At 54.3% G+C, this 22839-nt stretch overlaps 1 protein-coding gene across 1 annotated transcript; it reads left to right on the top strand.

The window, feature by feature from the left end:
- The first annotated feature begins 1039 nt into the window (after positions 1-1039).
- Positions 1040-22804, top strand: Npas1 (neuronal PAS domain protein 1). The gene is given in 13 exon segments (XM_013125525.3): positions 1040-1166; positions 2115-2308; positions 3013-3248; positions 13465-13538; positions 13717-13806; positions 15209-15380; positions 17207-17322; positions 17598-17755; positions 18137-18243; positions 18626-18678; positions 18680-18774; positions 20025-20119; positions 22250-22804. Coding segments are annotated over 12 exon segments (1788 nt in total). The 5' UTR covers positions 1040-1166; positions 2115-2186; the 3' UTR covers positions 22720-22804.
- The last annotated feature ends 35 nt before the right edge of the window (positions 22805-22839 follow it).

Genomic DNA, 22839 nt, shown 5'->3' with positions numbered 1-22839 from the left:
CGGCCTGGTGGCAAGCACTCGACCCCCATAAAGCCATCTGGCTGGTCCCGCCCCCTTTAAAACTGTGTGTGTGTGTGTGTGCGTGCGCGTGCGTGCGCGCACGCGCATGCCACAGTGCCGTACATACGTAGGTCAGAGGGCAATCTCACATGGTGTTCCTTCCTTCTTACCTTGTTTGAGACAGCCCTTTGCTGTGTGACCAGGCTGCCCCCGAGCTCCGCCCCCGGGGATCTCTTGCTGCGCCCTGCAGAAGTAGACCACTGCCTTTGACTTAGTGGGAATCCTGGGATTTGAACTCAGGTCCTCACACTCTCCTAGCCAGCTTTACCCACTGAGCCATTCTCCCAGCCCAGCTGTTCTCTGTTTCATTTCATTTTATTTTATTGTGTTTGAGACAGGGATTCACTCTGAATCCCAGACTAGGCTGGAACTCATTTCATAGCCCAAGCTTGCCTCCAACTTGTCATTGTCCCAAAGGCTGGGATTAACAAATGAACGCCAACACACTGGCACCACTCTCATTTATAAAGTTGGGCGCCCACAGTTGGGGTGCTAGTCCCAAGGGGGAGCCACAGAGACAAGATCTAGAGAGGCCTGGACTGTTGAGTTCCCTTAACACCGGGGTGGGGGGAAGGGGAGGTGTCGTCTGCCAGGTCCTGCCCTGAGTGGAGACTGGCACCCTGGAGTTTTCTTCTGGGGAGGGAGATCGTCAAAGGCCTGGATTTATGTCTCTAGCGGGGACACTGACGTCTGAGTGTCCACTCTTACTGAATCATGGTACGCACTGCCCTCGGGGTCCCCAGGGGCTGCTGAGGGAATCCACCCTTTGAGGATGGCAATCCAGGATGGAGAGGCTCGACACTCGCCCTGCCTGATGTGGTCGTGGGGTGATGCAACTCAGACACGCAGGACCAGCCTGACACCGCCGGGATGGGAACTCTCCAGCAGGCAGAGGAGCGCGGGCCGGCGCTGGGCGGGGCCTCCGTGGGCGGGGCGACCACAGGCACCGCCCCTCGTCGCCGCTGTCCGTGGTCTCCAAGTCTGCGAGGCCGCCTTGGGCGCCGCGAGCCGGGAGCCCTAGCCCGCGCGCCCCAGGGTCTATGGAGCTGCCCCTCCACGCTGCCCGGCCGGCCCCACGCCGCGCCCCGAGCCCACCCCAAGGCCAGGTAACCCGGTCGGGAGTGTGCGGGACTCCTGAAGGCTTGGCGGGAGGGAATGGGGACCTCCTGGGTCCTGCTGGGATGCGGGGTCGAGACTCTGGTGACCCGGAGGCCACGGCATCGGGACGACTGTACCGGCGGGATCCAGAGAGTGGTGCGTGGTTGTTGGGGTCCTAGCCACGCAGGCTCAGGGCACTAGACGTCAGAGCGTTTGGGGAAGGCTTGGGGGCCACCCGAATGCTGGGGACATGAGCGGCCTGGACACCCAATCGTGAAGGAGGGGGAAGAGCCAGTTTGGACACGTCCCTGGTTCTAGGGGACCTGGATTCCAGAACACCTGGGTCCCGAGTGTCGCGTCCATCCCGGAGTCACAGTGACCAGCGGTGTCAATGGGTCAGGGTCTCACGCCCTGGTCTTTCGGAAGGAACTTGTGGGTTGGAGATATTTAGCAAGCGGGTCAGGTGGCGCCACCCCAGGGGCTCGAATGCTTCCTGGGCAGGATTTGGGGTGGGGTCCCTCTGTCCTCCCTGCCTCCTTAGCCCAGGCTAGGAAATGGGTGCAGCAGCAGAGCCGGGGAGTGGGATCCCCGGGGTGGGCTTTGGGGGAAGGGTCCCGGGGGTGTTGGGAGCTTTGAGGGGGATGGAGCCCGGAGCGTCGGGGCCCTGGCGAGGCGCCCGCCCCGAGCGCAGCTTGGGCATGCTTGGCACGCAGCGCGCGGGCCGGTCCGATCCGTATGCGCGCCGCGTGCGCCCATTGGTATGCGGGAGCCGGCCCGGCGCGGGCGTGAGGCGGGCGCGCTGGCGGGCCGCGCGGGGGAGGAGGCGGCGGGGCACGTCCTCACCCGGAGCGCCAGGGTGGGAACCGCAGCTTCCCCGGAGGGGGAAACTGAGGCACGCGTGCAAGCCATTTCCCGTCTGGACCCTTGGGGACCAGCACGCACCTCACTTTCCCTAGACATTCTTCCCCCCAGGGGACTGAGCCCCGCCTGAGACTCCTTCGCGCCTGAATTCGCGTGTCCCCGCCGAGATGGCGACCCCCTATCCCAGGAGCAGCGGCCGAGGTGAAGTCAAGTGCGGGGGAGGCCGTGGAGCCAGCGTCCCCTGGGATTTCCTGCCCGGGTTAATGGTCAAGGCCCCGCCAGGACCCTGGTGAGCTAATCTAACTCCCCTGGCCATGGCCTTGTCCCCGGAGGTGTCCCTGGGGTGGGGGGCACTTCACAGCCTTCCGGATGACAAGTCATGCTCAGGTCGGCGCCCTGACCTTGTGCCTAGACGTTGTCACCCTCGCCCATTCCGGAGTTCGCGTTTTTTTTGTCCCCCAGCTCTGAATTCACCCACACACACTCCCAGACGAAGGAGAAAGCTCTGTTCCCAGCCGAGCCCAGGGGCCTGACATCCCAACACTCGGTAAACGGAAGGAGGCTCGCCAGTTCAAGGCCAGCCTGAGCAAAAAAATAGAAAGATCATGTCTCAAGAAGCAAAAACAAGAGCCGGGTGTGGTTGCGCATGTCTTTTTAAATCTTGGTACCCCGGAGGCAGAGGCAAGCAAGTCTCTGTAAATTCAAGGCCAGCCTGGTCTACATCGTGAGACCCCAGTCTCAACAAGAAAAAAAAAGAAAAAAGAAATAAAACAGGCCGGAGGGTTGTAGTTCAGCGGTAAAGTGCTGAAAACCCTGGGTTCAACCCCTACAATAATAATAACAGTAATAATAGTTATTATTAAATAAATAAAGACTCTGCCCCTGAAGCCAACAGGGCTGTAGGATTGGCACTCGGGTCTGCCCCACTTCCTGAAGTGCGGGGACCGTGCGCCCGGGGCGCTCACTGACGCCTCCTCCACGCCGCCCGCCCAGCCTGCAGGCCCAGCGCAAAGAGAAATCCCGCAACGCGGCGCGCTGGCGGCGCGGGAAGGAAAATCTAGAGTTCTTCGAGCTGGCCAAACTGCTCCCTTTGCCCGGTGCCATCTCCAGCCAGCTGGACAAGGCGTCCATCGTGCGTCTCAGTGTCACTTACCTCCGCCTGCGACGCTTCGCTGCGCTGGGGGCGCCGCCCTGGGGCTTGCGGGCCGTCGGGCCTCCGGCGGGCCTCGGTGAGTGCGCATGCGCATGCTGCCAAATCCTCCCCTGCCCTCCACCCGCAGACTTGGGGACCGGATTGAGAAAGCAACACCCGCCCTGGCCTGGCTCGGGAGAGTCCACCAGACCCTTTGTGGGTTCCTAGCTGGCGACTTAGGCTCTCTAGGGGACAACAAGTTGAGATTTCTATAAACTTTTGGCCTAAATCAGAACCTGGCAACAATCCAGATCACTAGGTTATTATTGTTGTTGTCGGTTTTTATGAGACACAGTCTTACTATGTAGTCCAGGCTAGCCAGGGACTTGCTGTGTAGACCAGGCTGGCCTCCAACTCACAGAGATCCACCTGCCTCTGCCTCCCGAGTGCTGGGATTAAAGATTTACACCATGACAGGCCTGACTGTTGTCTTTCAGACAATGCTTCCTGTAAGCTGGCCTGACCTCAAATTTGATATGTAGCAGAGGCTAGCCCTGAATTTAGGACCCTCCTGTCTCCAGCTCCTCAGTGCTGGGAAGACAGGTGTCTGCCGCCACACCCAGGAAAGGCTATTAATGTTGTTAGGGGAGACGAACTGTTAATATCACAAAAGAAGTCTCCAGCTTTGGAATCTCCTGTCCCCAGGTCTCCACTCAGCCAGTAAGGAAAATCTCCCAGGGGACACTGGGACTCTGGGGGCTGAATTCCCCATTTGGGATGAGGATGAGGGAGGGTGATCGGGAAGGTGGCATTAGCCATGTGGCCATCCCTGGCTCTCAGCCCCTTAGCTCTGCAGTCCTAGGTAGGTGGCTCTGACCTACGCATGTGCGGCACTGAGGCATGTGCCTGAGCAAGTTCCAGGACAGCATCCAAAGCCACAGAGAAACCCTCAAAAAACCACAAAAAAAAAAAAAAAGGAATGACCATCAAAATTGCACCCTTCAGACTGACCAGAAACGAATGAACATCTGCCAGGCCCCTGGAACTCCCTGCAAAGAAAGGGCAAGGCAGCCTCCGGAATGTGGCCTGTGTCACCTAATCACTCACCGAGTCAACCTCATGTGTGATACCATTGTGAGTGCCCAGGACATAATGAGAAACATTCCACCAAAGTCCCTGTCTTCCCCCAGTGCTCCTGAGGCTGAAGCAGGAGGATCACCATGACTATGAGGCCAGCCTAGGCTACAAAGTCAGATTCTGTTTCAAATCAGAAACAAATAAAGCAAGGCCTGGTGGCACTTTCATCCCTGCTCAGGATCAAAGGCAGGCAGATCTCTGTGGGCTTGGGTCCAGCCTGTTCTTCATAGTGAGTCCTAAGGTCAGCCTGGGCTACATGAGCTCCTGTCTCAAAAATGATTAATTAACTCAAAGAAAGGGGGGTGAAGCGGAAAGCCCCCGCCTTGGAGATGCCCATGTGATACATTAGGGAAAAAATTATAATCTATAATGTGTAAAACTGTAGAGCTACGAAAGATGTCAACACATAGACAGATACCTCATTTTTCCTACTTACCACCTTTGGTTATTAATACATAGAAGTATTAGATTTTCATTGTTCTATTTTACAAGTGTTACCTGAGGTCACAGGTGGAAAAGCCCCGCCCAACTGAATAATAGGGTGTCCTTAGGGTGGGGTTGGAGAGGGTTCCTATTCCCTTCCTACCCTAGTGCCCAGGGAAGAGGTGGGGGGAGAGAAAATAGCATTGATTAAGCCCCGCAATAAATCACCATTTAAATTTAAATAATCCGGCTTCCCAGGCGGTAATTAGGCGAATTGACTGGCGTTGAGAGAATGCAGCATTAGAGAGGCTGATTACTGTCATTACGGGCGCACATGTTGTTCGCGGCAGGGGATAAACATCTTGTCTATTGTCCTGGAGCCCCAGGGAGGGAAGGAGGGGGCTGAGAGAGCCCTGAGTGTGTCCGGCCCCGAATACTTGCAGGGGCATTGGGAGGCTCCGAGGGAGAGGGGCTCACTCTGGTCACAGCTCCCCGGTCATGTCCTGGCTACTTCCGCAGTATGGGAACTAACTGGTCCCGGCAGTGGGCAGTGTGCGTGGGTGACTCAACATTCTGACTCAAGGCAACGAAATCCAAAGCCCGAGGCCTCTGCCAATCTGCCCTCGAGTTAACTGTCTGAAGACATCTTAGGCTGGATGCCCATTGTGACTCCATTGTATATCCCTGGGAAACTGAGGCCCAGGGAGTTATTTGCCCAAAGTCACACAGAGGGAACCTGGTGGCTATTTGATTTGTTCCCCCATCCCCGACAGGGTTTCTCTGTGCAGCCCTGACTGCCCTGGAACTCGCTCTGAGACCAGGCTGGCCTCGAACTCACAGAGATCCCACTGCCTCTGCCTCCCGAGTGCTAGGATTAAAGGCAAGCACCGTCACCGCTCCAGTTGGTTCATTTTCTATACGGGTCTTTTGTTTGTCCGTTTTATTTTATTTTTTTGGTTTTGTTTGTTTTGTTTTTTGAGACAAGGTTTCTCTATGTCGTCCTGGCTGTCCCGGAACTCACTCTGTAGATCAGGCTGGCCTCACACTCAGAGATCCGCCTGCCTCTGCTTCCTGAGTGCTGGGGTTAAAGGGGTGCGCCCCCTCTGCCTGGCGAGGATTTCTAATCTTCTGTGTATGGCTGTTTTGCTTGCTTTGTCTCTCTGTAAACCACTGCCAGGCATTCATGGAGGCCAGAAGAAGGCACTAGATCCCCTGAAACTGGTGCCATAGACAGTTTCGAACCGCTATGTGGACGCTGGGAATTGAACCTGGGTCCTCTGGAAAAGCAGCCAGTGCTCTTAACCACTGAGCCATCCCTTCTCTCCCCAAGCCTCTTTAAATCCTTTATTTATTCGGTGTTCATGTATGTATTCGGTGCTTGTGTACCTCTGCACGTATATGGAGAGACAGTGACAGCTTGTGGGTGTATGTTCTGTCTTTCCATCACGTGGGTCCCGGGGAACAAACTCAGTTTGTAGTCGCTGAGCCCTTTCACCCGATATCGTTGTTAGTGGCAGGGTCTCTCTAAGAAACCCTGGCTGGCCTGGAACTCCCTGTATGGTCCCGGTGGCCTTGAACTCAGAGATCTACCTGACTCTTGTCTCCAGATTGTAGGGATTAAAGATGAGGGGTACCACCCCTGGGCTTATTTTTTTTTTTTTTTTTTTTTTGGTTTTTTGAGACAGGGTTTCTCTGTGGCTTTGGAGGCTGTCCTGGAACTTGCTCTGTAGACCAGGCTGGTCTCGAACTCACAGAGATCCGCCTGCATCTGCCTCCCGAGTGCTGGGATTAAAGGCGTGCGCCACCAACGCCCGGCATCCCTGGGCTTATTTTTATTATTTATTTATTTCTGGTTTTTTGAGACGGGGTTTCTCTGTGTTGTTTTGGAGGCAGTCCTGGAACTCACTCTAGAGACCAGGCTGGCCTCCAACTCACGATTTTTTATTTTTTTTAAAGTTGCCTTTGTTTAAAAAAAAAAGTACGTGATCTCCAGGCAGTGGTGGCGCTCACCTTTAACCCCAGCACTCAAGAAGCAGAGGCAGGAGGATCTCTGTGAGTTCGAGGCCAGCCTGGTCTACAGAGCAAGTCAACAACCAGGGCTCCACAGAGAAACCCTGTTTCAACAAAACAAAACATGTATGTGTTTGTGACTACACATGTGTGTGTGCACCGTGTGTGCGCCTGGGAGCCCCAGCAGCTGAAGTTGCAAGTGTGAGCCGCCCAACCTGGGTGCTGGGAACCCAACTCGAGTCCTCTGCAAGAGCAGTATTGTTTGGGATTTTGATTTGCCTGTTTGTTTGTTTTGTCTTTTGAGACAGTTTCCTCTGAGTATCCCGGAACTCAGAGATCCACCTCCTTGGTGCAGGGGATTAACGGCGATTGCCACCTCTGCCCATCTTTTTGTTTGTTGGCTAATGTGCTTTTTAATGGTTTATTTATCTTTCTGTGTTGTGCCTTGATTGATGTTTTGCCTGCTTGAATGTCTGTGCGAGGGCGTTGGATCCCCTGGAGCTTGAGTTACAGACAGTTGTGAGCTGTCATGTGGGTGCTGGGAATTGAACCTGGGTCCTCTGGTTCATGTGTTCTTAATTGCTGACCCACTGAGCGGGGGTGGGGATGGGGGGAGTGTACCCACGTGGAGGTATCAATCCTTGCCGCTGTCTTTTTTTACTTTAACTGATATCTTTTTTTAAAAGATTTATTTATTCTTTTAATTTTTATTTTACTTTCCAATGACAGTTCTCCCCCCACCCCTCCTCCTGCCCCCACCCTCGACCTCACCCCCTCCATCCTTTTTTTTTTTTTTTTTTTTTTTGGTTTTTCGAGACAGGGTTTCTCTGTATTGTTTTCGAGGCTGTCGGTCCAGCCTGGCCTCGAACTCACAGAGATCCGCCTGCCTCTGCCTCCCGAGTACTGGGATTAAAGGCGTGCGCCACCACCGCCCGGCCCCTCCATCCTTTTTTGAGATAAGGTCCGTTGCTTCCTGCTGCACAGGCCCAGCTAGCTGGCCCAGGGCTTCCCCGGGAGTCTCCATCTCTTATCTCCTGGTAGGAATATGGAATTACAGGTGGTCACTACCAAGTCCAGCTTCACATGGGTTCTGGGGATTCGAACTCAGGTCTCCACGCTTGTGGAGCAAATGCTTTACCACTGAACCATCTCCCCAGCTCTCCCCCACCCCCAATCATTTGTTCACTGAGCCAAAAGAGTGGGGAGTAGGGCAGGGAGTGTGAAGTTGAGTGTGTGTAGGAAATGTGATGTCTCCACGGGTAGGATGCTACTTCGGGAGGATGGCCTCTTTACCTTCTGAACTGAGGCTTGCAGGAAGGAGGGAGTCGGCCGAGAGAAGGGCCAGGCAGAGGGCAGGACTGGAACACAGGGCCTGATTCAGGCAAAACCCAGAAGAAAGCATTGAGGGCTAGACTGGATGGGGGGTGCGGAGAACGAATTTATCGGTCAGGGAAAGCCAGGGGGGAGAGAGAACGCAGAAACTCCCAGGGGGGATCCAGGCTGGCACAATGCCCTAGTACTATTTGCAGGGATGTTTAGCCGCCTACTGCATGCCTGTGGAAACCGTCGATGTACCCGTTTCACCCTCTCTAGACCCATTTCACAAGCAGAGCAGATGGAACTCTCAGAACCGCACACACATTGTGGGCTCAGAGCTCCGGAGTGGGGGTGGGCCTTAGGTGGCGGAGCACTGACCTAGCGTGGTGGAGGCTTTGGGCTCCACCCCAGCCTTGCAGGAGGCAGGCACAGTGCAGGCCTGTGATCCTAGGGCCCAGGAAGTGGGCCCAGGAGGATCTGGAGTTCATGGTCATTTTTTGACGCATGGTGAGTTCCAGGCCAGCCTGGGCTACATGACATAGAAAGAAAGGAAAGGGGAGGGGAGAGGAGGAGAGGGGAGGGAAGGAAAGGGAGGAAGGAAGGAAAAGAAAAGAGGGAGAGAGAGAGAGAGAGAGAGAGAGAGAGAGAGGAAGAGCCAGTGGTATATCACATGTTTAATGTGTTATATCTCCCAGGAGGCAGAGGCAGGCAGATCTCCAGGAGTTCAAGGCCAGCCTGATCCACACAGAGAAACCCTGTCTCAAAATAAAAGAGAGAGAGAGAGGGAGAGGAATTCCCAGAGTGAGTTGAGGTCCCCTCCATGTCAATCTAGCCCCATGAGAACAGACACTTAATGTTGGGGCACCCCTTTTCCACCCCCCAGAGTTGCAAAGACCTAGCCCTTCATCCCTAAAGACCCAAGACAGAAGACTTACAGAATGGAAAAGGAGCCAGGCGGTGGTGGCGCACGCCTTTAATCCCAGCACTTGGGAGGCAGAGGCAGGCGGATCTCTGTGAGTTCGAGTTCCAGGTCAAGCTCCACAACTGCACAGAGGAACCCCGAATCAAAAAAATGAATGGGAAGGCAGAGGACCCCCGATACTTGGTAGGGGTCCTAACTGTCCTCCCTTTTCTGCGTGTACCCTCTCCCCCTCCCATGCATTTCAGTTTTCCACTATCACGGCCCCCCCGTCTGCTGACAAATGTTTACTAAATGGAGATTTATTAAGTGAATAAGTGATTTCAGGGGCTCGGGGCTTCAGGAGGGGCAGGGGAGACACCTGTTGAATTGGGGAATAGACAGGGAAGAGGCTGTGGGCAGGAGAGCTGTCAGGTTTGGGGAGGCAGAAATGGGGGTATGAAGACATCCATCGGCAACCTTAGGCACACCCTGGGGATCCCTGTGACCAGATGGGCCGTGTGCACGGCGGGGAGCGAGGGGAGGCATCAGGTCCCCAAGCTCTCCCCCGCCCCGTGCGCCCCCCATCCCAACGCACCCGTTAAAGCCGTTAATTGCAGCATCTTGGTCTGACCCGAGCTGATCCGCGGAGAGGGAAAATGAAGGAATTAGCGAAAATGACAGGGGAAAATTGCCACAATTAGCAGGCAGCATTGTTCCCGCCTGTCACGGGGCTGCCTGGAGCTTGGGTCTCAGGGGAGGGGTCCCCATCACCCCCTACACTTATTGTTCCTGGAGGTTCAGATGAGGAGGGAGCAGGAGGAACAGCGGTCAGATGTGGCTAGGGAGGACTGGGGTAGACTCTTGACTGACTTGGGCGAGTCCTAATGACATGCCCCTGCCTAGGGACAGCAGTGATCCCTTACTGTTTCTCCATCATGCTGGCCAGATGCTTGGCAGCCTAGGAGCTCAGACCTCTGCAGCAAACCCACTGAAAGAGGAAACTGAGGCCCAAGGAGGAAAGGGTGACTCTAGACCTAGCAGAGAGAAGTGACCTCTGACAGTGTCCCAGCATGCTTGGTTTATCAGGGGTGGGGGTAGGAGGATCGTCCTCTGCAGCAGTAGTCTTTTGGATGCCGTCCAGGACTGCAGTGTGTCTGCCAACCACCAACAGGAGGTCTGAGACCCCAGTTCCCCTGACTCAGGGGGAGGGCCTCTGTCATCCAGCCTATGTCTTAGAGGAATTTATGTCTCTCTGAAAATTTAAGTTTCTCCTCTTTGTATGTTTTCATCTCAACACATCTCCCAAAGTTACCCCCTTTTATGCCATGATTCACTATGTAAAACTATCAGCAGGAGATGTAGCTCAGCAGCAGTAGCCCTGCCTAGAATCCCCCAGTGAGGGGCTGAGGGTGTGGCTCAGTGGTAGAGCCTCTGCCTAGAATCCCCCAGTGAGGGGCTGGAGTGTGGCTCAGTGGTGGAGCCCCTGCCTAGAATCCCCCAGTGAGGGGCTGGGAGAGGGGCTCAGTGGTAGAGCCCCTGCCTAGAATCCCCCAGTGAGGGGCTGAGGGTGTGGCTCAGTGGTGGAGCCCCTGCCTAGATTCCCCCAGGGAGGGGTTGGGGGTGTGGCTCAATGGAAGTATATCTGCCTAACATGTACAAGTCTCTAGGTACAATCAACAACACTGAAAAAATAAAAGAGAGAGGAAGTAAAAGCACTGCACCCCAGCCTAGAGGGACATCCCTGTCAATCTAGTTCTTAGGAGGCTAAGACAGGAGGATGGCAAATTTGGGTCAAACCTGGGCTGTTTATTGAGACTCAATCTTTTGCTGTTGTTGTTTTGTTTTGTTTTGTTTTTCGAGACAGTGTTTCTCTGTACTGTTTTGGAGCTTGTCCTGGAACTCGCTCTGTAGACCAGGCTGGCCTCAGACTCACAGAGATCCGCCAGCCTCTGCCTCCTGAGTGCTGGGGGGGGGGGGACTAAAGGCATGTGCCACCAACACTCAGCTGAGACTTGATCTTAAACTAAAAAATGTTATGCAAAATTTATCCAGGGTAAAATTATCTTTTTTATATTGTTTATTGTGTGTGCATAAGTATGTGGGCAGGACACAGCACACATGTGGAGCTCACAATTTGTGAGAATCAAGTCCCATTTGCTCACACAGATTCTGGGGATCAAACTCAGATCTCCACACTTGATAGCCCAGGCCTTTATTCACTAAATCATTTCAACAGCATTTGAAAATTTTACTGATTGATTGATTTCTACATGTGTGGGTGTTTTACCTGCATGTCTGTGTACCACATGTGTGCAATGCCCACAGAGGCCAGAAGAGGGCATCGGATTCTCCAAGACTGGAGTGACAGAGTTGTGAGCAGCTGTGGAATAGAACTTCAGCAAGAGCTGGAGTGAGTGCTTTTTTTTTTTTTTTTTTTTTTTACGAGACAGGGTTTCTCTGTATTGTTTCGGAGGCTGTTGGTCCAGCCCGGCCTCGAACTCACAGAGATCCGCCTGCCTCTGTCTCCCGAGTGCTGGGATTAAAGGCGTGCGCCACCAACGCCTGGCCGGAGTGAGTGCTCTTAATATTGAACCATCTCTGCACACACTCACACACACTCATACTCGGACACACATGCACACTCACACAATTCACACTCACATACACTCACCACACTCTCACACTCAACACACACTCATACATACACTCACACACACTCAGACTTACATACACACTCACATTCACACATTCACATACATACACAATAACCACACACTCACACGCACACCACACACTCATACACACACGCACACACACACACATACGCACTCACACACTATTATTTAGACTTGATCACACTGTACTCTGGCTGGTCTGGAACCTGCTGTGTAGCCAAGGCAGTTTCAGAACATCAAAATCAACGCCGGGACAGTGCGGCAAGACCATCATCACCTATGCAGACCCGATCTTTCCCTCACTCCCAAAGGATCCCCACAGCCATGGAGCAGCCATCTCCCCAGGGCTGCCCCCACAGACCTGCTTGCTGCTGCCGTGGGTTGTGGACATCTCATAGACGTGGGATCTAACACACTGTGTGCCTTCTGTGCCTGTTCACTTCCAGACATCGTTTTGGGTCTCAAAACCTTGCATCACGTACCAAAGCTTCACTCCTCTTCGTGGTTACGTAATATTCCTCTGAATGGACGTACCACATTGTTTATCCACCCCTTGGGGGATGCACATTTGGGGTTTTGTTTGTGCTGCACTCCTCACAATACCTGTTTTCAGTTCACTGGGTTGTGACGGGATTGCCAGAGGCTCACATCATTTTGTTTTGTCTGTTGAAGAATCACTAAACTGTTTTCTTCAGCTGCTACTCTAGTTTACACTCCACCCTGAAGGATAAGAGAATCCATTTCTCTAACCACACCCTTTTGTTTTTCTTTGTCTTGTGTTGTTTGTCAGGGCAGAAGATGGAATCCAGGGCCATGTGAACTGAGCCACACCCCAGCCCCTCACTGGGGGATTCTAGGCAGGGGCTCTACCACTGAGCCACACCCCAGCCCCTCACTGGGGGATTCTAGGCAGGGGCTTTACCACTGAGCCACACCCCAGCCCTCACTGGGGGATTCTAGGCAGGGGCTCTACCACTGGGCCACACCCCAGCCCTCACTAGGGATTTCTAGGCAGGGGCTCTACCACTGAGCCACACCCCAGCCCTCACTGAGCACACACCCCAGCCCCTCACTGGGGAATTCTAGGCAGGGGCTCTACCACTGAGCCACACCCCCAGCCCCTCACTGGGGGATTCTAGGCAGGGGCTCTACCACTGAGCCACACCCCAGCCCCTCACTGGGGGATTCTAGGCAGAGGCTCTACCACTGAGCTATGTTGTTAATCTTCTTTTTAGTTTTTAAGATAGGATCTCGTTATAGAACCCAGGCAGGCCTTGACTTCTTGATTATCCTGCCTCAGTCTGCCAGGTAGTTAGCATTACCGGCCTTTACCACCAGCCCAGTGGCCTTGGTTTAGTTTTCATCGGACCTGGCTTCAGGGCCCAGCGAAGACTGGCTGTGGTTTTCTGGTACCTTCCTTCTGTGTCACCAGACTGCCTGTAGAGTATAGGACCTGGTAGTAGCAGTACGACGTAAGGGCCTTTTTGGTGTATAAAGGGATGGCTGGGCGTTGGTGGCGCACGCCTTTAATCCCAGCGTTTGGGAGGCAGAGGCAGGCGGATCTCTGTAGCGTTTGAGGCCAGCCTGGTCTACACAGCCAGTTCCAGGTCAGTCAACACAGAGAAACCCCGTTAAGGGGGAGGGTGAAAAAAAATATCCTTCCCTTCACGGTCTGTCACTCAGTCTTGGTCTCTGTCCCAGCCACCTCTGCTCCACAGGGGACGAACTTCTGTGAACCTGTTTCTCCATGGTGCCTGGGGTGTTTTAAGACTGCTGGGTCCCTACCAGCTGCGCAGAACGCAGCGAGCCAGACTCACAGGCCCTGAGTTTCCTCTTCCCTCTGTCCCTAGCCCCAAGCCGCCGAGGCCCTGTGGCTCTGGTCTCCGAAGTCTTCGAACAACATCTGGGTGGACACATCCTTCAGGTGAGGTCCCGTCCCAGCCCGCTGCTCCGTGCTGCCACCTGGTGGTCGCACATGGGAATATCACCCGTTTTCCTGCGTCTGTCCCCTGTGGAGCGCTGGGATGAAGGACCCTTGGTCCTGTCCCTTCCCGGGGGGCCGGGGGCCCGTCCTACACCCGCTCCGTTCCTCTCAATTCTAGTCCCTGGATGGCTTCGTGTTTGCCTTGAACCAGGAAGGAAAATTCCTCTACATCTCAGAGACAGTGTCCATCTACCTGGGTCTCTCACAGGTAAGAACCCCCACACTGGGCTGCCATATTTACCGCCTGGCTTATGCAAGCCCTTGCCTGGTATCTCTAACCCCAACATGAAAAAGACAGCCTTCCTTGAAACCCTACAAAGCACCCCGGTACATACATGCTGGAGGAACTCGGCAGGACCACAAGTCCAAAGCCAGCCGGGGCGACTTCGTAAGACCTGGTCTCAGAATTAAAAATCGGTAGTTCCGTGGCGCAGTGCTTGCCTAGAATCTTCCCGGGTGAGCTGGGCTCACTGACGGTGTGACTCAGAGGTACGTCGCTTGTGTAGCATTCTGAGGGTCCTGAGATTCAATCCACTGTAGCTGGGGCAGGATTGTAGCCTGGTTGATAGAATGCTTGTCTGTCATTCACAAAGCCCTGGATTAGATTCTCTACAATAAATTCCAGGAGGTGGAAGCAGGAGCATTAGAAATTCGAGGTCAGTTTAGGCTACATAAAACAGTTTGAAAAATAACACTCCTGCTGGGCGGTGGTGGCCCACCCCTTTGATCCCAGTACTCAGGAGGCAGAGGCAGGTGGATCTCTCTGAGTTCGAGGCCAGCCTGGTCTACAGAGCGAGTTCCAGGACAGCCAGAACTACACAGAGAAACCCTGTCTTAAAAATAAAAAAAAAAAACACATCCCAAAGGAGGGGACTTTAGACAAGGCTTCGTTGAAAAAGCAGAAGAGACAAGCAGGGGTGAGTGTGTACAGAGAGGAAGAGGAAGATGGGTCACTCACCCCAAGCAGAGGGACAGTGGGACGCGCATGGTGGGCTTTGGAGTAAGAATTGTCATGGTCAGATACGCGGTTTTCAGAAGTTTTAAGTGGAGTTTGAAGGTCAGAAGATCAGTGTGGAGTCAGTGTGGAAAAGTTAGAGGCTGCCCTGAAGGAAGTGGGGGAACATGGGGTGCCTGTGAGATCTGAGAGGTGCCCAGTCTCCGAAGTTCAAACTCATTAAAGAGCTGAAAACTGCCGGGCTTGATGGCATACATTTGTAATTTCCAGCACTCAGGGGGCTGAAGCAGGAGGATCGCCACAAGTCTGAGGCCAGCCTGGACTACCTAGCAAAACTCTGTCTAAAAACAAAAACAAAACAAAACGAGCCAGGTATAGCAGAACATGCCTTTAATCCCAGAACGCCAGAGGTACAGAGGCAGGCGGATCTCTACATTCGAGGTCAACCCGGTCTACATAATGAATTCCAGGACAGCCAGAGCTGCAGAGTGAGACCCTGTCTCAAAGCAACAAAAGTTCTCCCTCCCTCGTTTAAAAAGGCGGGAAACTTCTAAAGAAAAACACAAGACTAGCGTGAAGGGCACCTGAGGGCGAGCGGCACCCAGCCTCGGCTATTGCGCTCACGCGCGCCTGCATTCCCCTCCGTCACCGCTAGGTGGAGCTGACGGGCAGCAGCGTCTTCGACTACATCCATCCCGGGGACCACTCGGAGGTATTGGAGCAACTGGGACTGCGGACTGCGACCCCCGGGCCCCCAACGCCGCCTTCTGTGTCATCCTCTTCCTCCTCATCATCTTCCTCCTCGTTGGTGGACACCCCCGAAATTGGTAATTTCCAGGAACCCCCTCTTTGCTAATGAAGAAAGCCTGAGGGTAGATCCTGGAGTTTGGGAGTAACATACTACAAAGCAAGATTTTGTAAAACAGATTAAACCCACTTGAGGCAGTGACACTAGGCAGTGCCCAAAATGGCCTAGATACACAAAGATTTGAGTTTGCTGAATGGAGGTGGGAATAAGGGTGAGAGACTTTTTTTTTTTTTAGCCAAGTGCTAAACAGGGTTTCTCTGGTTTCTCTGTATTGTTTTGGACTGTCCTGGAACTCACTCTGTAGACCAGGCTGGCCTCGAACTCACAGAGATCCGCCTGCCTCTGCCTCCCGAGGGATGTAGTCTTCTTAACGTTGACCAAATGGGGGGGGGGCGACTCTGAAGCCATCTCAGGAAGAGGTAGGAGAGCAAAGGTGTACTTTAAAGTTTCCTCTGGGGAGGAGAAATCACATACTGCAAGGGAGTGGGCTTAGTTAGTGCATGACCGAGGTAGGAGACTGCAATACCAGACTCAAGCTATGTGACAGGGGTCACTCATGCCCTGGGTGGGGCTTGGCTCATGGTAGCTTGGAAGGAGTGACTGCTGTTAGGCTGTCTGGACCCTGGTGCATTGTGGAGGCTGGACATGTCCATGCCCTGCCCAGGACGCTGTCCGCATAGGCCAGTGGTTATCAATCTGTGGTTGGCAATCCCTTTGCAGGAGAGGGTTGTTGAATGACCCTTTTACGGGGCTCACTTAAATCATCAGAAAACACAGGTATTTACATTACAGTTCATTAACGCAGCAAAATTATGGTTATCAAGAAGCAAGGAAAGGGCTGGAGAGATGGCTCAGAGGTTAAGAGTATTGACTGTTCTTCCAGAGGTCCTGAGTTCAATTCCCAGCAACCACATGGCTCACAACCATCTGTAATGGGATCTGGCGCCCTCTTCTGGTATGTGCAGACATACATGGAGGCAGGATGTTGTATTCATAATAAATAAATAAATCTTAAAAAAAATAAGCAAGGAAAATAATTTCATGGTTGGGGGTCACCACAACATGAGGAACTGTATAAAACACATTAGGAAAGTGGAGAACCGTGGGCTTGGTCACCTAGAGGATCTGGGTAGGTCCTCTAACAAGTGAGTATGCGCCTGAGTTTGAGGAAACAGGCCACGTGGGTGTGAATGTTTTTGTAAGAGCAAAGTATACTTTCATACTTACTCTGGGCTAGCAAGGGTTATTTTTTTTCTTTTCTTTTTCTTTTTTTTTTTTTTCTTTTTGGTTTTTCGAGACAGGGTTTCTCTGTGGCTTTGGAGGCTGTCCTGGAATTCGCTCTGTAGACCAGGCGGGCCTCGAACTCACAGAGATCCGCCTGCCTCTGCCTCCCGAGTGCTGGGATTAAAGGCGTGCGCCACCACCGCCCGGCTCCCCCTTCCTTTTATATCTCTAGTCTGTGACAGGGGACATGGCTATGACCACAACAGCCTTAGCCCAACTTCCCTAGGTTCACAGTCCAACTGAGGAGGGAGGGACACTAGCCTGCCCCTGGGTGGGGACCACTGGTCGGACAGAGCCAGAGCAGGTGGCTGGCTGCTCCAGTCTGGACTAAGACCTCATACCTTGGGGACAGCCCTAGTTAACTGTGGTGGCTTCTGAGCAGAACTGGGCTCATGCGGCTTTAAACCCGGCTGCTGTCCCTTGGAGGAAGCGAGATTATTTTATCGGTGATGTGTCTGAGTGTCTGCGGTGACCACTGTGCCAGCACACTGTGAGGCTGCTTTGGAGGTGACAAGGAGCCTTCAAACTTCTACAATGGTCCCCTCCTGTTCTGCCCCCCAGAAACCAGCCCCGCCGAGACATCCCCTGCTTTCCGGGCCCAGGAACGTTCCTTCTTCGTCCGCATGAAGTCCACCCTCACCAAGAGAGGCCTGAACGTCAAAGCCTCGGGTTACAAGGTGGGTAGGCGCTGTCTCTCTCCCTCCTGTACGCCGGCTGTGTCCCAGGTTACAGGGAGACGAGGACAGAAACGCGGAGACACTCATGGCCTCCCCGGTGCCAAGGGCCCTGTGGGCATCGGGTGGCGCTGGGCGGGGCCTTGGCTCGGCTGTGGTCCTCCTGCCCAGCAGCCCCCCCCCTGGCACTTCCCCGGCAGCCCCCATCATGCCGATCCCGCCTCGCCATGCCCAGCTAGCCCCACGCGATCCCTTCCGACCACCGCCACCTTCCACAGGTCATTCACGTAACAGGGCGCCTGAGGTCCCGAGCCCTGGGTCTTGTGGCGCTGGGACACACGCTGCCCCCAGCCCCGCTGGCCGAGCTGCCTCTGCACGGACACATGATCGTCTTCCGCCTCAGCCTGGGCCTCACCATCCTAGCTTGTGAGAGCAGGTACCGGGGTAGGGACGGGAGGGAAGGTGGGTGCACTGGAAATAGGGAAATGTGTGGGAATCAGTCCAAGCCGGGGCAGTTCTGGCTGGGGCAGTGGGGGACCACAGGGGCGGGGCGGGGGTGGGGGGTGAGGCAGAGCCAGGGAGACGCAAGATGCCCGGGAGAAGGGGGCGTGGGCCCGGCTCCACCGCTCTCCGAGCATCGCTTGTCCTGCCCTTCACCTGTATTGTTATTACTGTGCCCATTTTACAGAGGGAAACCGAGACCGCAAGGGCGTAGACCCTGGAAGACGCTGAAGCCAGCTCTGCCGTCTCCCACACACACCACGCGGTGTCGCCAACTCCTTTCCCTCCCCCCCTTTCTTTTTTCTGTCTCCTCCAGGGTTAGCGACCACATGGACATGGGACCCTCGGAGCTGGTGGGGCGCAGCTGCTACCAGTTTGTCCACGGGCAGGATGCCACCAGGATCCGGCAAAGCCATCTGGACCGTGAGACACACTTCCGTGCCCTCTCCCCGCCCGCCCGCCCGCCCACCTACCGCCACAAAGGCCTGAATGCCCCCCCGCTGCTCTGTTCCCTGGAAGTCCTTCTTCAGGGCTAACCACAGTCTCTGCTCGTACCGCAGCTCCTGGAGCTCTGTTTGGAGTAGAAAAGTATCAAAGAGCTTGAGCGATGGCTCAGGGGGCGGGGCAGTAAGCGGGGTAGGAGGGGGTCTCTGACCCATGCTGGGATACCTCGGGGTCTCTGACTTTCTCTGTCTTTCTCGATCCTTCCCACTCCTGCCGCCTCTGCCTGTCTCCTGCCCACCTGCCCTGGCCCTCCCCGCCCTCCCCACCCCTCTGGGCTTCTGCTCTCTTGGGATGGACGCAGTGCTGGACAAGGGTCAGGTGGTGACTGGTTACTACCGTTGGCTGCAGCGTGCGGGGGGGCTTCGTGTGGCTGCAATCTGTGGCCACTGTGGCCGGGAACGGGAAGAGTGCCGGGGAGCATCACGTGCTGTGGGTCAGTCACGTGCTCAGGTGAGAGGTGGCCCTTAGCGGCAGCCGCTCCCCGTCCCAGCCAGGGCCCTCAAGGGAGGGCTCTGTAGGCTTGAAGGGGAAAGAGCCGGAGCGCAGAGGCTGGGGCCTCCCTTGGTGGGCACGGAGAGGAGTGGGAGGAGCCTACCTGTGAGGCAGGCAGGGGGAGGAGGCTCAGGGTGGTCTACCTCCAGCTGAAGGTGTGGGTTTGACTCTAGGTCACTGGGGAGCCGCGGCAGACTCTATATAGGCAGGACCAGAGTGGTGCAATATATACACGCATTGCCTAGAGGGCACGGAGCAGATGGAGCCTCAGGTCTACAGCCCTACTGCCCCGGGGAAGGTGTCTGGGGCTGGAGCCTAGTCAGGAGAAAACAAGTTGTGAAAGGCCGCAGGACATTTTGTCTGGGGAGCACCGGGAAGATAGTGAAGGTTTTGTGTCTGGAGGGAAAAATCACAAGGAAATCTGCATTTCTGGACGATGTCTGCTGGGAGCTGACTAGGGAAACATAGGAACTGGAGAACAAGAGGGGGCTGGGGCATGCATGGTTTAAGGAATGCCAGGAAGCCGGGTGGTGACGTAGCACGCCTTTAATACCAGCACTGGAGAGCAGAGGCAGACAGATCTCTGTGAGTTTCAGGCCAGCCTGGTCCTACAGAGCGAGTTCTGGAACAGCCAGGGCTACACAGAGAAACCCTGTCTCAAACAAATAAAGAAGCCAAGAGAGGAGGGGTACCATCTGCCCCTTTGGATCCTAGAACAGGAGATTTAGAAGGAAGAGACTAAGATGGCCATGACATGCTTAAAGGATCCCCATGTAATATCAGGTGGCTGACAGTGGCATAGGTTTGCCCATAGGAGGGAGAGCTCAGCTGACTTAGAGTGTATTTTGGAGCTGGGCCTGATCCTCTGAGCCCAGCCAGTGGAAAGACTGATTCAGGCCAGCTTGGGAAACCTGGGGGAGATTCTGTCTCAATAAATAGAGGGCTCAACAGTAGAGCCCCTGCCTAGAATCCCCCAGTGAGGGGCTGGGGTGTGGCTCAGTGTAGAGGGCCTGTCTAGCACATAGGAGATTCTGGGTTTAATTGAGTGTGTGTGTGTGTGTGTAAGTGTGTAACCGACATGGAATTAATAGGCCTGTTAGAAACTTTTAAGTGCCTCAGGGTAGTATCAGCAGATTCCATGCTGGGAATGTCTATACTCACTACTGTCCCCAGACCTCTGGTTTTCAGTGCCATCATCTTGTCCCCAGCCACGCTGAAGAGGGCCAAACACCCCTGGATGCCTTCCAGCTTCCAGCCATTGTCTCTCATGAGGACCCTCCCAGCCCAGGCCCGGAGCCCACAGGTAAGCTAACAAGCTAACCCCTTCCCACCTCTGTACCCACAAAAGACGGAGGGACCTTTGGGACCACCCATTACGGAATCCACTCGACATCTGTGGGTATTTACACTAACACTAAAGTTCAATGTCCTTGGAGAGACGACTCGGTAGGAAAAGTGCTTGCCTGGAAGGTTTAATGGTATGAGTTTAGTTCCTCATAAAGAAAAGCCAGGTGCAGAAACACACTTCTGCAATCCCAGCACTGGGGAAGTACAACAGACGGACCCTGAATTGGCAAACTCAAGGTTGACTAAGAGAGCCTGTTTTAAAATGGAAAGTGAAGGGGCTGGAGACAGGGCTCAGAGGCTAAGAGCACTTGTCGGGCCAGGTGTTGGTGCGCACGCCTTTAATCCCAGCACTGGGGAGGCAGAGGCAGGTGGAACTCTGTGAGTTCGAGGCCAGGCTGGTCTGGTCTACAAGAGCAAGTTCCAGGACATCCTCCAAAGTCACAGAGAAACCCTGTTGGCAGTTGTTGGCAGGGCAGTGGTGGCACATGCCTTTAATCCCAGCACTCAGGAGGCAGAGGCAGTCAGATCTCTGTGAGTTCTGGGGCCAGCCTGGTCTACAGATCGAGTTCCAGGACAGCCAGGGCTCTGCACACAGAGAAACCTTGTCTTGAAAATAAACAAAAGAGAGAGAGGACTCAGGTTTGATTCCCAGCACCCACAGAGCTCAAAGCCATACACAGTTCTAGTTCCCAGGGACTTGACACCCTCTTTTGACTTCTGTGGGCACCAGGCATTCACGTGATTCACAGATATGCTTGCAGGCAAAACACCCATACTCATAAAATAAGTCTAAATGCGGCTGGGAAGACGGCTCAGCAAATAGGAGCACTGGCTGCTCTTGCAGAGGACCAGGGTTCAATGCCCAGCTCCCTCGTGGCAGCTCACAACCATCTGTAACTCCAGTTCCAGGGGATGTGACACCTGCTTCTGGCCTCCAGAGACATCAGACGACACACACACAGGCAAAGCACTCAAAACACATGAAACAAATTTTTAAAAAGTTCCCTAAAAACTAAAGGGGGGGCAGGTGTTATAGCACACACCTTTAATCCCAGCATTCAGAAGCAGAGGCAGGTGGATCTCTGTAAATTTTAGGTCAGCCTAGTCTATATAATGAGCTCCAGGGCTGCACAGTGAGACCTTGCCTCAAAAACAACACGACAGGGCCTGGAGAGATGGCTCAGAGGTTAAGAGCACTGGCTGCTCTTCCAGAGGTCATGAGTTCAATTCCCAGCAACCACATGGTGGTTCACAACCATCTACAATTCAATCTGGTGCCCTCTTCTGGCATGTAGGCAGAGGTGTAATAAATAAATCTTAAAAAAAAAAAAACACGACGAAGTAGGGCATGATGGTGCATGCCTTTAATCCCAGCATTTGTGAGGCAGAAGCAGACAGACCTCTAAGTTCCAGGACAACCAGGGCTACACAGAGAAACCCTATCTTGACCAACCAACCAAACTCCCATTCTGCCTCAAAATTAGATGTCTTCATCCTCAAATCTTCCCGTCAGATTTCAAATAGCAGCGGCAGGTGGCCATTGGCTGTCTCTCAGTACAATACAGATGAGACATGTCCAGAATTATTTAAAGTTCTATGGCTGTGGGGAGAGGGTTCTGGAGAGTTCCATAATCTGCAGTGGTCTAGCTGGGGGCTTCTTAGTCCCGGCTTTAGTGGCATTATCAGGATGAACTCTTGGTCTAGCCATGTGCCCGAGAGGGAAAAACCACGGGGGCTACAGAGTGCCAGCCTGCCACACTTTGCTTACACTGCAAGATCAAGGGCTGGAGACGCAGCACACATTCCTTCAGAAGCTCAGGGGTGTGGCTCACTGGTAGAGCCCCTGCCTAGAATCCCCCAGTGAGGGGCTGGGGGCGTGGCTCCGTGGTAGAGCCCCTGCCTAGAATCCCCCAGTGAGGGGTTAGGGGTATGGCTCAGTGTTAGAGCCCCTGCCTAGAATCCCCCAGTGAGGGGCTGGGGTGTGGCTTACTGGTAGATCCCCTGCCTAGAATTCCCCAGTGAGGGGTTGGGGGCGTGGCTCAGTGGTAGAGCTCTGCAAAGAAAAAAAATAAATTATCTTCTTTAGAGGATGAGCCTCCGGTGGACCCAAAGCAGGCTGCCCCTGTGGACCAGGACCAGGACAAGGACCCACAGGCCAGAGGCAAACGCATCAAAGTGGAGCCTGGTCCAAAGGAAACTAGAGGCTCAGAGGACAGTGCGGAGGAGGAGCTCTCAGACCCTCCAGCCCCACCTAGGCCAGAGTTTACTTCTGTCATCCGGGCAGGAGCCCTGAAGCACGATCCAGTGCTGCCGTGGGCCCTGACAACTCCTGGGGACGCGTCACCTGCCCTCCTTCACGCAGGCTTCCTGCCCCCGGTGGTGCGGGGCCTGTGCACACCAGGCACCATCCGCTACGGCCCCGCAGAGTTGAGTCTGATGTACCCACACCTGCACAGGCTGGGCCCGGGTCCCACACTCCCAGAGGCCTTTTACCCCACGCTGGGCCTGCCCTATCCCGGGCCCACGGGTACCAGGGTGCAGCGGAAGGGAGACTGAGAAGTCAAACCTGGGGCGTATATCAAGGCCTGGAGTCTTCCTTGAAAATTAAACGCCACTCCCGGAGAGGTTCCACTCCCAGGGACCCTGCGTGATTGCTTTTACTTGTCCCTTTAAATT

The sequence above is a fragment of the Mesocricetus auratus genome, unplaced genomic scaffold, assembly GCF_017639785.1.
Source record: "Mesocricetus auratus isolate SY011 unplaced genomic scaffold, BCM_Maur_2.0 Super-Scaffold_100038, whole genome shotgun sequence".
Classification (NCBI taxonomy): domain Eukaryota; kingdom Metazoa; phylum Chordata; class Mammalia; order Rodentia; family Cricetidae; genus Mesocricetus; species Mesocricetus auratus.
This window is presented reverse-complemented; position numbering and strand designations above follow the sequence as displayed.